The sequence below is a fragment of the Haliotis rufescens genome, unplaced genomic scaffold (genome assembly GCF_023055435.1).
Source record: "Haliotis rufescens isolate VD_foot unplaced genomic scaffold, xgHalRufe1.0.p SCAF_3, whole genome shotgun sequence".
Classification (NCBI taxonomy): Eukaryota; Metazoa; Mollusca; class Gastropoda; order Lepetellida; family Haliotidae; genus Haliotis; species Haliotis rufescens.
Window position 1 is genome coordinate 11,611,092 of NW_025964001.1, and position 13,597 is coordinate 11,624,688.

Sequence of the window (13,597 nt, forward strand, 5' to 3'; positions counted from 1 at the left end):
TTATTAGAATTCTGCTATGAGGACAGGAACTTTTCGATTATAAGAGGCGGCTAGGACTATATGATATTGTCAGGTTCGGTGACTTGGATATTTGTTTGTCATCGCAACCTGACGGCGTGGGAATACCTGGGAATGCTGCTGCTAGTATCAATCGCTGGTTTGTCTGACCCGATACACGTTACACCGTCATACAGCTGGAATATTGCAACAACCAAACAAAGCATCCTGAAATGTGTTTATCCGGACGATTTAACAGGGAACAGCTAGTATCGTTCGAAAATAGGGGATGTCACAGTATATACTGTCTGTTCTTATATCGGGTTCCCTTAACTGATTAACATGGTTATGCAGTGTCGTTACAATTGATTACCAATCCACCCAAGCACTGAGGGGCGGTGGGGTAGCCTTGTGGTTAAAGCGTTTGTACGTCACGCAGAAGGCCCGGGTTCGAATCCCAACATGGGTACAATGTTTGAAGCTCATTTCGGGTGTCCCCCGCCGTGATATACCTGGAATATTGTAAAAGCGGCGAAAAACCACACTCACACCACGCACTGTCCTTTTCTGAGTTTCTGCGCTTCATGCTACAAAACATCATTGGGTGTCATATACTCACGGGACACGGGACGCTCGGTGTCGAAACAGAGTTGCACCCCTTAGATATAATGTGGCTCAAAGTGTCGCTCTGATGGTCTGTCAGAGCTGTTCTCGTGTTCACAGGATTCACCAACAGCTGACAACGCCTAAGGCATGTGCTGCCATTTAGGTCTGTCCTCCCACACTAGGCTGACGCCCCGTGAAATAACTGAAATACTGCTCAAATGTTCAAAGCAGCATTCTACTGTCTCTCACTCATTCCTGGTCGCATAATCCGTGCATAGTGCAGGTGGGAAGTTACAGGCAGATTTAACCAATGCCTTATTTATTCATATAATCTAGGGTGCTAATTAGGATTGCACATCTTTATTTCGGATCTCGAGTCTCTGGAATCTAAGCCAAACTTCCCGTCTTAACAGATCAACCCTGGAAGGCGCACACCTGTGTCAACACTGCCTTGGCCAGTTCCGGTAACAATTCGAACAAAGCGCCGTACAATCATCCCATTTAACAGTGTTATCGTTTGTTTGTTGTTTAACGCTGCACTCAGTAATATTCCGGCTATATGACGTCGGTCTTTAAATAATCGAGTCTGGACCAGACACTCCAGTGATTGAGATCATGAGCATCTATCTACGCAATTGGGATACGGTGACATGCATCAGCCAAGTCAGCCACCACCCGATTCCGTTAGTCGCCTCTTGCGGCAAGCAAAGTCGCCTACCGTTCAGTGTTGTCTAGATTTACTTAAATCTGAAAAGGTCAAAACATATTTTATGAAACTAATCGAAAAGACAATCACGGCCTGTATTAATTTTCTGATCGGTCTGGTTGGTCTGAGTGTGTTTGGTTTATTTCAGTGTAGAGGCCAAGGTCAATTCTTGTTCGAAAGTGTGTTTTTTTAGATATGCTGTGGGGCAGGTTGTAATATACTGTGGAAATATATAAGGGGACACTTAGTTGTTGACACAGTAACATGATATGCTATCATGGGTTCCCAGCCCTGTCTACTAAATACGCGTTGAAAACAATGCACACAAACACATCTCAACATTTTATTCGAACGTGTTGAATTTACATGGGCGCTATTTCAAATGTACTGACAAATGTAGTTTATATCCCTATATTTTTCATCGCTCTCTTATTTGTTTCCATTGGTATATAAATGAAGTAGGTGTCGATTTAACAACACACAACATGGTGTAATCATTAGCAATATAATAATTAAGGAGGGCGTTTTTTTTCCGTGCAAGAAACACTACCTGAATCATAAGGGTATTTAAATTATATAATCCACCCAACCTTTGGGTATCTACGTAGACAGACATTTGTATACATGATGTTTTCTAATTTTTTCATTGCCCAACAGTGGTAATGTACACAAGAACTTGTCAACATTTAGGTGCCAGAACAAGAGACTCACGTAATGAACTTATAATTTTACTTATCACCATCTGTTTTAATTCGTTTTACAGTTCAACACATCCGTATTTCTTTTCGCAGCTGTATTTTTGTGATAAAGGTTATTGACGTAAAAATAATATCTGGGTACCGTCTCAAACAACCCAGTGAAGCGCATGGGAACAACATGTCGCATAACCAGTCAATGTCGCATGTCTCCTACTCAAAACAGTTGTCATGATGCTTAAATCAGTTTTCGCTAATTCTTTCACCCATGGACTTCTTCTAATCTAAGATGCAAAACTTCAATGGTTTTACATCAAAGTGTAAAAAAATAGTTTATTTTCTTTTTCACATGCGGCATGAAAAACTCCTAACAGCGGTAGTCTCTGAACTGGTATGCGTTATCAGTTGCGCGACGCCTGCTACAACATATATTTACATCAATTTTCTTTCTTGACAAACGTGTAGCATGCGCTGCTTTGGAGCATTTCCATCATCCGGTGTAAATGCATGCAATCGCGCAATAAGAGTTGACAATTGTGTGTTACACGACTGTATCTTGTATTGTTTTGGTGCGAGTTAGTGTTTCTGAAACTGTTCACATATTATGTATTTCTTGAAACACGGATAAGGGCACCAGATGAATATATGCGAGTCAATGGGAGTTAGATGAGACAATTGTTCGATCTCAAAATACCGTGGCCCTGTATCGTGTGAACCGGCGTGTTGAAAACCCTGCGAAATGGATTTGATCTGATATGTTTAGCACTTTTGCAACATGATTCAATATTGTAACTGAGTGTGTTGTAGTCATCGTTGGAGAATAAAGGGAGAGAATAGTCTCACCTCGACCAGATTAGGAGACATTACCGCTGGTCCAACCAACCACAATGATGGATGGTAGTGGTTTCCCCTCGTATGGGACTGGCTTGACTCCGAATCCACAACAAGCACAGGTATGATATGCAGTCCCATAGCGTCTCATCCTCAAAGCGTTTTGACAATACAGTTAGACAGATGAGTCAGGAAGACACTTCTTGCTTGTCCCTGTCCTTGATAACCTTTCCCTTCATAACCAGTAAAATAACCTTTAATAGACACATTTCACAACTCATATAGGCCCCTACATCCAGTGTTTGAAAGTCAAGCTGTGTTTGTCTTGTCCATATTGTTACAATATGAAGACTTAGGGGTCCTTAGGTTCATGACTTTGGTAAACATGGTAAAACGTTTTAACTTACATAACACAATGACATGTGGTGAAGTTTAATTAGTTTCTCATCCCTGTGTTTGTTTGCTATGTCTTTTTGTGTCCTGATGTTAACAAATGTTTAAAATATGTTCAAAAATTAAACATGAAAGTCACGGGGTCCTTGTCATAAGCCTAAAGTTGAAAGTTAAAGATTTATGGCGTCGCTAGAGAAGGCCTCAATTCCCTTTGGACAACCCTTAATTTCGAGTGATGTGAACATGATGGAAGTTCCTCTGAAAACTTGCAGTATTTGTAATGTAGTCATGGTAATGGTCTTATATTTTTTTATCCGTGAAGATCCAGGGCAACGGTAGAAACAAACAGTTTTAGCCAGCTAGTCCTTATAATGATAACATATAGCAAAACCTCTAAAAATGGCAAATTTTCTACTTGTCCTTTTGATATTATTTGGCAGTTATAGGACTAGTGCCAATTTCTAATGTTATGGGGTAGAATAGGTCTTCAGCAACCCATGCTTTCTGTGAAAGGAGACTATGCTTGTCGTAAGAGGCGACTACCGGGATCTGGTGGTCAGGCTCACTGACTTGGTTGATGCTTGTCATCATATCCCGAATTGCATGGATCGATGCTCTTGATGTCAATCACTAGATTATCTTGTCCAGACTTGATTATTTGCAGACGGGCGATAGGGTAGTCTAGTGGTTAAAGGGTTTGCTTGTCTAGCCTAAAACTCGGGTTCGATTCCCAACATTGATGCAATGTGTGAAGCACATTTCTGGTGTTCCCCATTGTGATATTGCTGGAATATTACTAAAAGCGGCGTAAAACCATATTCTCTCACTATTTACAGACCGCCGTCATATAGCTGAAATATTACTGAGTGCGGCGTTAAACAACAACCAAACAAACAGACAAATCTTTTCTTTTTTTTGTATTTAACATATGTTTTGTTGTTTCAGAGTCCACTTATGTCTCCAGCACTCAGTGGATATGGCTTGGGGGCCACACCCAACCCTATGCTCCCACCCTCAAATGTCAGTTTATACCCACCCACCCCAGGGGGTCCCATGACCCCCGGAACTCCAGCCACACCTGCATCAGAAGGATCAGGCATTCGACCACAGCTACAGTAAGTCTCAGAGTTGCAGTGTTTGTGACATAATATTAATATATTTAGCTGCTGTTCAATCTATCCTTGTATTGCTATTATTATTAAATACTCTATTTAATGGTAGCCATCAACATGATCAAGTGCTCATTCCAAGAAAAGCTTATTCTCAACACATGGGTACATTATCATGCCTTTTTAGCATTGGCGGGCATTTCTATACATATACATTGAGACATGCCATCTTATTAGTATTACTGGCATTCTGTTCAGTCCATTCATATTATCTGCAGAGCTCCAGATAAGCTGCGTATCTGCGTGAAATACGCATCAGAAATGCAGAAATATGCAGTAAAATATAATCCAAGCGTATCAAATACGTAACGAACATTACAGATACGCTACAAAAATAAAACTTGTGCGTATCATCAAAATATTGTGAAGTAACCTTGCGTATTCGATTAGCAAATGAGCAACTTATTTTGAAATTATAAGTTGGCATTCCGTCAACCTTGCCAAACTCCACGATGACAGTTACATCATGATCATTTACCATCACACTTTCTTGTGGAAGTATCGTGGTATTTTTGAGTCCTATAAAGCTCTCGAACCCACACGACACCAGTTTGCAGGGACTAGTTGAATAGTGTTTTTAAATATTGAACTTAAATACCCACATGTGTAAAAAGTAGTGGGTAACAGAAATTTGAATACACAGATAGAATTAATGATACCCAATGATTTTAAAATGCATGGGTAAAATACCCACAACACCAAAAGCTTATCTGGATCTCTGTATCTGTGTCATGGCCACATGATGTATTTCAAACAAATCCACATGAAGTTATGGTTATGAAAATATTTGTTCATCATGTTGAAATCATCATGCATCCCTTGGGCACACCAGAAACCTATGATTTTAGGTTGGAGTCCTGGTTCACCCAAATTACGTTTCTTGGTTTGTCAGCACCATACCCGTGCTCATGGGTGGCAAAGGTCTGAGACCTGCATCACTTGAGACTTTCCTCCCACATCAAGCTGACACTGTGATATAACTGGAATACTGCACAAAGCTGCGTTAGATCCAAATCACTCATCACTGACTCATACGGGTGGCCCAGTCGTCTAAGGCGCCGCGATTTGCTGTGCAGAGTTGCGTCCCTTTGGCATGCCAGAAACCTATGATTGTGGGTTCGAATCCCGGTTCGCCCCGATTATGTTTCTAGGTTTGTCAGCACCATACCCATGCTCGTGGGTTTTACCGAAGCGGTAAACGTCTAAGACCTGCATCATTTCGGGTTTTCCTCCCACCTTAAGCTGACGCGCCACGATATAACTGGAATACTGTTAAAAGAGGCGTTAAACCAAAACTCACTCACTCACTCACTCTATTTCCCCAGTCATTTTGTAATCCTTCTTTCCATGTACTAAACACATGGCAGACAAAATAATAATTACACATACATAACAGGGCGGTCGGGTAGCCTAGTGGTTAAAGCGTTCGCTCGTCACGCCGAAGACCCGGGTTCGATTCCCGACATGGGTACAATGTGTGAAGCCCATTTCTGGTGTCCCCCCGCCGTGATATTGCTGGAATATTGCTAAAAGCGGCGTAAAACCATACTCACTCACTCACTCACACATACATAACACATGAGTCCTATTTGCCTGCTGTAGGGACAGGAAGAGTCACGTATTCTGTTTGTTTCAGGAATATCGTCTGTACAGTCAACCTTGGCACCAAGTTAGACTTGAAGAAGATAGCGTTACAAGCCAGAAATGCTGAGTACAATCCCAAACGTTTTGCAGCCGTCATCATGAGGATACGAGATCCGCGGACCACCGCTCTCATTTTCAGTTCAGGAAAGATGGTGTGTACAGGGGCCAAAAGGTATGTACATTACACTGTGTCTTGCTACACACTGGCAGTCATGTTGCAAGAGTTTCTGACAAAATTCTTGGGTTGACACCAGAATATTAAAAGCTGAAGATTCTGAGGTCCATGTCCATAAATCCTTTACTCCAGCTTCTGAATCTCCTTACAATCTGACAGGGCAAGTTATATTTCCTGGAATTTAAATGCTGTAAATCTTGAAATTAATGTGTCTCCAAATTAATACGACTGCTGACCCTAGCCAAAAATGCGACTCAGTATCAATGCGACTCCCCCCACTCCATCTCCAGTGGAGTGATACACATCCTTACCTTAATCCAATGAAACCTTAAACAGCACCACTTATTAACACTGAGTTGAGCACTTCCGTAAAAGCAATGAACAGTATTTTCATAAAAACATGTTTATTCTGTGACTGACATAAAGGAAGTTCCAAGGCAATAAAATAATTGTACCAACAAGAGTTCACTGATTGATATTCGGAGAAAGTGTCAACAAACGTGAAGGCAGATGACAAGACAAAGGCCGTAGATCTGAGGAGTGTGGTGAAGCCTATCTGTTCACGTTGGGTCGTGTCGGCCTTTGACGAAGAGTTGTGTCTGTTTAGACTGCTGGAGACCACTCGCATTTTTCGTTTTTAATTCACACTCACATTAATTTCAAGATTTACAGCATGTTGCACAAACAGTAAAGTAGTTGAGTCCAAAATGAAACTTCATACTAGATTTACTTCATCACATGGTGTTCCTGACATTAGACATTCCAGCAGAAGAGTTCAAATCTTGTTTTAAATGACAACATGCTGACTGACTAGGACAAATATGAACAAGGAAGATAGTTTTATGGACATGCAACTTCTTTTTTACAACAAATGCAACATTACAGTCAAACCCTGTAACTTGTTGGAACCAGAAAATAATACGATTTATCGGTGGTTCAAACACTACAAGTCAGCTATTTCTGACACTGTTATATGCATGTATCATTGTGAAATTTGGTATGCAGCATATTTGTGGTTTTTCGGAATTAAATATACTTGTTTTTTACATTTTGATTTTTGATCCAGCTACAACCTTTGGCTTTCACGTACCCCCATTTTCTTGGTGTTATCACATTTTCGACCTCCTCTGAAACTACAATTTCAGAGTACAAGGCCTATTGAGCTGATATCTGTATGAATGATTTCAGCTATGCTGTTTTTGAAAATTACACACAGAATTCCAATCTGAGTATAAACATGGTGGCCATATTGAAAAGTTATTTTTGGTCATTGTGAACCTTTGTTATTGTGAAGTTTGTTCTAGGCATCACTATTTGCTGTCAACATCGTTGTCCTAAATGATACTTGTTATTTCTTTTTATCAGAATCTTTTGCACCCCCTTTGACATGACGTATATTTGTACGGAAATAATGTTGCTCTTGTGAGCTGAATTGAGTTTGAGACAACTGGATATTTGACACATCCAGAGTAGAATAGTATATATGGATAAAGTTTGCTGTGACTGAACTGCCAGTTTGACACAACCAGGGATTCGAGACATTCGAGTTCAACTGTACTTAAAAAAAATTAAACATGTAAAATGAGTCTTGCAAGTCAGTGAATATGGTTAAACAATGTCGTGTTTTGACTTCAGGCCTCTAGATTCTGTTTGCTGTGAATGATGATTTTACATTGGTTAATATTCAGTTGTTGTGACCTGTACACTAGACTCCGGTATTTCAACAAATTGATGCATAGTTCAGTTTGTGTGTATATATTTTCTACTGTTTTATGTTTTTAGTGAAGAACAAGCCAAGCTGGCAGCAAGGAAGTATGCCAGAATTGTCCAGAAACTTGGCTTCCCGGTGAGTATTCGATAATGATTTGCGAGCATGGAGGGTGACATGGGGTGAAATGACAATTGGGATGCAACTTTGTTTCACTATACATGCAATAAAATACATTTAAAAGTGATGGATTATATTTTTAAACACCAGACCACACGTGTCTAAATAAACATGATAAATGAACCTTTGATGCAAATTGGACCCCCAAAACATGTTTTTTAAAAGCCAAATCATTTATCATGTTTATGAATGTACTTTCTATTCCCAGGCCAAGTTCCTTGACTTTAAAATTCAGAATATGGTAGGAAGCTGTGACGTCAAGTTTCCCATCCGACTCGAGGGCCTGGTCCTAACACACAGTCAGTTCTCCAGGTCAGTTGCCTCCCTTTGGGGTCTAGTGGATAGAGTGTCTGCACAGAAAGTGGGGGGTCTGTGGTTCGATCCCCTGGTCTCATCATACCAAAAGATGTTATAAGGTGGTACTTGTTGTTACCCTGCTTGGCGCTCAGCATAAATGGGATTAAACAAGGACTGGTCAGCTAAAACAAGGACTGGTTGGCTCAGTCAGTATAATGTGTCCATGTTAGAGTGTTGTGTCCATGTTAAAGTGGACCACCTCCGTGGACTAGTGGTAGAGTGTCCGCCCAGCTAGCAGAAGATCCGGGGTCCGATCCCCAGCCGCAAGAACAAAAGACGTTACAAGATGGTACTTGTTGTTACCCTGTCTGGCACTTGGCATTAAGGGGCTAATACAAGGACTGGTCGGCTTGGAGTCAGTATATTGTGTCTGATTGGGGTTTTCATGTTAAACTGTGGCATGTTTGGGTGGGGGGTGGGGGGGTGTGTGCTAGAGGGGGATATGTCATCTGTTGACTCTTGTTTGACTTTAATTTCAGTTTATGTATGTATTCATACAAAAGTGTTAACATAAGCATGATAAGTAATCTTAACTTGGCAACATTAGAAAATGCAGGAAACAATAAGCACGGTTTCAACAAAAAAAACCATGGCAACAAGCCTGGAATCAGTGTAGGTAACTCCTAGCCATGATAGATATGGTACAGTACATGTCCACCTTGATAGATGTCAGTCCCAAACATGGCGGACAACACTAAATGTCCTGGATTTCTATTCTCCTTTCAGCTACGAGCCTGAGCTGTTCCCGGGGCTCATCTACAGAATGGTCAAACCCAGAATTGTGTTGCTCATATTTGTGTCTGGAAAGGTTGTATTAACAGGTATGTTCTCGTTTGTTGTAGTGAGTGAGATGGGTTTAACGCCGCTTTTAACATTATTCCAGTTATATCACGGCGTGTCAGCTTAATGTGGGAGGAAAGCCCAAAGTGATGCAGGTCTAAGACATTTACCACTTCGGTGAAACCCACGAGCACGGGTATGGTGCTGACAAACCTAGAAACATAATTGGGGCGAACCAGGATTCGAACCCACAATCATAGGTTTCTGGCGTGCCCAAGGGACACAACTCTGCACAGCGAATCACGGCGCCTTAGACAACTGAGCCACCCGTGCCCCCCTCTCGTTTGTTATTATAATTGATGTGATTGTTAACTGTTTGACAAAATGTCACACTTTGCAAGTTAACCTAGAATATCATCACCAACACACACATAATGAGCCATTTTCATCCACAAGTTAGATGTTGCTGGATATCATTTAGAAACTCAGTTCTTGTTCGTGGAAAGCATACCTTTTCTGATACAGTACAAGGCCCGTCAATGTTCAAAAAAGGATAGAAAAAGCTAATCACAACCCTTTGTTTCTTAGATATTGTTAAACATGTTAATCAGACTGGGACATTACATCCCTTGGCTGTGCCAGGATCCTCTGATCGTGTATTGGGGTTTGTCAGCAGCATACCCATTTCCCTTCCCTATTGCTAAGCTGAGATGCTGTAATGTACGTAACAAAGTAGACACAATTTATGGATAACAAATTCTTTAATACTGTAAAGGTGACGTTTCGGTATAGATCCTTATACCGTCGTCTTGCTTGACAATGGTGTAAGGATCTATACCAAAATGTCACCTTTACAGTATGAAAGAAGTTTTTATCCATAAATTGTGTCTACTTTGTCATCCGTCAACTTCTAAGTAATGCCTATCAAACAATGTATTGTAAGTGTTTGTTTGTTGTGTTTTGCTGCTGTCAGCAGTATTCCAGCTGAACCCAGTCTGTAAATAATCTGGCCAAGAGAAACCAGTGGTTGATATTATAAGCACCCCTTGCCATCAGGTTACGAGGACAATTATCAGTCACAGAGTCTCGCCACTCAATTCAGTTGGCCAGTGTCCACATGCACAAAGTGACCTTAGCGCTACAATGATCATAACTGCCATACTTTAACATAGACTTACGAAAGTCGTAGCGCTTAGATCGCTTTGTGCAAGTGGACCCTGGTCCAGATGGATTATTTACAGACCAGAAATACTGCTGAGCACTCAGCAACACTTGCTCTCACTCACTCTTCCATGTTTCTGAAGTTTGACACTGGAGTGTTTTTGTTTCAGGTGCGAAAGTAAGAACTGAAATCTATGATGCATTCGAGAATATTTACCCCATCCTGAAAGGTTTCCGGAAATAGCACTGGTTGAAGGCCTGCTAGATGTTGGTGTTACAGAGTGAATCTGTAGCAGTCGAAAAATCCCTTCCGGTCTCACTGGGATACATGGTTACCATGGCTACGTATGTAGTTGCTTGTTACCATGGAAGTGGTTGTTATGCAGGCTCTGCGGACTAACGTGACTGCACAGATCATTCCATTTGGGCTTGGTTTCCATGGATACAATAAACAAAGTGTATGTGGATACATAACAATAATGCCAGTCTACATATTTGAAATCGTCCAAGTCCCCAGTGGGAGTACAGAGACGTGACACCAGTCGCGTGTCAGATGTGGAGTGTCCATTGACGTTCTGTCACTTATCATGCAACATTGGAGATTCAAGTGTGTGTGTCATGGTGGCGCTAGACTTCGTCAGAGGAAGCTGTCTCCTGTTTGAATATTTTTGTATGAAAGTGCTATGTTTGGAGGCAGTGGTTGAAACTAACAAAATGAAATAAAGTTTTTCCCATCTTTACACTGAAATAGACCAGCTGAAACAAGAATACCATCTTCCCGAGGCAAGAGAGTTAACTGACTTTAAAAGTCCAGTTTCAACCCTTGCCGAACTAGGCTGGAATTACTGGGCTCGATCGTAGTGCCACCAGTGGCTATTAACAGCTATGTCCCTTCTAAGCCTCTCCTATGGACCAATCAGATTCCACCATTCGTATCACTTGCGTTTGCTTCACACACAATGGTGGCGCCCAGTCAGGACGATCTGATCGATAATCAAGATCTTTATTGTGATAAAATGGGTCTTACATCGCGAAATGCATCAAATCACGTGAGCACATTGATTAAAAACATGAAAAGATTTGGAAAATATCTGCTGACAACGAGTTGGTGGTGCACATGCTTTGCAAATCCTGCAGTCGACCGAAATCTGCACGACAGTTTACAAACCGGATTTCGATTTCGGTGCGCGATTTTGATTGGACTATGCATAGACTCGTTAGTCCAGCCAAAATGTAACTCCATAATACCAGCCTAGTTCGACAAGGGTGGAAACTGGACTTTTGTAGTCAGTTAACTCTCTTGCCTCAGGAAGATGCAAGAATACTGATTTAGTTCATTTTACTGTATAACAAGAAATATGATTCTCAAAACTTGATAGGGATGCCTTAAGTGTTTCATACTGAGGGGCCAAGTACTTATGGATCTGTGAATTGTGGAGGTCAAAGTTCAGCTCCATGGCAATATCAAGTACCTTTGTTTGAGATCTTTGCCATCACCTTCACCTTCACCAAATCTTAATAGTCAGCATTCAGTCCCCATCTGGTGTCCGGGTCACTCACAGTCGCCTTATGAAATATTGAGCAGTATAGTTCTTGCCATCTCATCTTCTCTTTTCATAAAATGAAGGTATGCAGCTCTGATTTGTTTGTTGCTCAGTTTCTGAAGTGTTTGGCTGTGAAATCCTGGGAATCATGTCCCTGCTCCCACCTCAATTATCCAGTGTATTATTTCTCAATCCTATTTATATAAATATCCTGGACCCACTGCTACCAAAGCTTCAATTTGAAAATGATGTCACAGCCTCCACTGCTCCTGTCATGAAGGTAATTTGATTGGATGGCTATTTTTAGCATTTTGCTATTTGAGTCCTTCTCCAAACGAACTTTGACGGCGAGTGGGATCAGAGTACCGTATTCGACGTAATAAGCGCTCCACTCTAATAAGCGCCCATGGCGATATTTGCTAATATATTGGCTAATGAACAATCCAAATTAGCACCCCTTCCGATTAATCAATGTACACAAGATTTATTTATTCACATATAATACGCACTCGTGTGTTATATGCACCCTTAATTGCGGGCAATTCAATTCTGGAAAAATATACCTGTCGAATATAAACATTTCAGATTGTCAGCATAAACCACGAAATTTCTGATCTTTCAACTCTCTTTTCACCAAAATAATATTCTAATAAGAGCCCCCTATTTCTAATTTTGAGAGCGCCCTGGGCGCTTATTACGTTGAATACGGTATTTATTATAATAGATTCGAGATATATATGTAATTCAAGAGTGAAGGAACACCTGATTTGTTCATATGACTATAATCAACGGTACTGTAGCTCAAGACTACAGTGAAATATGTTTGCTTGATAAATACTAAATGGTACATCTCTTTTCATTCACATGATCTGGGGCATAGATCTTGCCAGTGGGAACAGGTCTGTAGCAGGATGTGGGTGCAGGGCTCGATTAAAGGAACTTGATTTAAGTTGCACCAGGTGCATGTTGACATTAAAACCTAATTGCACCAGGTGCATGTTGACATGAAAACCCATTTGCACCGGGTGCATGTTGACATGAAAACCTATTTGCACCAGACAATACAGAGATGCATAAAACTAGTCTAAATAAGTAAAACATCATATCACAAAGATGAACAATCAATATGCTGGCTAATCATGCTATGAATTTGATGATCTCAACAATTGTCAAGACTCTTTTTGTTTTGTTTTTTGCTACAAACTTGATGAAAATGTATTATGTTGAGCTCTTGTTCACAACAAAATCTTCAATACATGTCAATCAAGCAAAACTAGTACTAATTTGTATTTATTGTTTGCAGTACATTTCTAGATATCATGGGAACTCATTACTGTGGTGTACAAACCTTAAACTTTAGTTTATTGAGTTTAACAATATTTTAAGGTATTTTTTTGTAATACACTCTCAAAACTCTGATGTCCATGTTCAGCATTTGTTTCTCATAGGAACAGACACACCATGGCTTGTACAATGTGTCCACACTCCTATTCCATATGTTCTGCTCCTATTTTTGGGCATTGAATCTGAGATTGTGATATCTGACAGTTCTTGTGGCAGGATGCCGTGATACTGCTGGAATATTGCTAAAAGCAGCGTAAAACCATACTCACTCTTGTGCCAGGAGCCCTGCTTGTACTGAATGGATCTG

General features: G+C 40.7%; 1 protein-coding gene across 1 annotated transcript in view; it reads left to right on the forward strand.

Moving 5' to 3' along the window:
- The first annotated feature begins 2,472 nt into the window (after nt 1–2,472).
- The window catches only part of LOC124146616 (TATA-box-binding protein-like), a 39,834-nt gene continuing 28,709 nt past the window's right edge, over nt 2,473–13,597 (forward strand). The window contains exons 1-7 of the mRNA XM_048403746.1: nt 2,473–2,957; nt 4,174–4,343; nt 6,034–6,213; nt 7,999–8,062; nt 8,313–8,416; nt 9,188–9,282; nt 10,573–10,580. Of these exons, the coding sequence (XP_048259703.1) occupies nt 2,892–2,957; nt 4,174–4,343; nt 6,034–6,213; nt 7,999–8,062; nt 8,313–8,416; nt 9,188–9,282; nt 10,573–10,580 (687 nt within the window). The 5' untranslated portion in view covers nt 2,473–2,891. The remainder of the gene's footprint in view (nt 2,958–4,173; nt 4,344–6,033; nt 6,214–7,998; nt 8,063–8,312; nt 8,417–9,187; nt 9,283–10,572; nt 10,581–13,597) is intronic.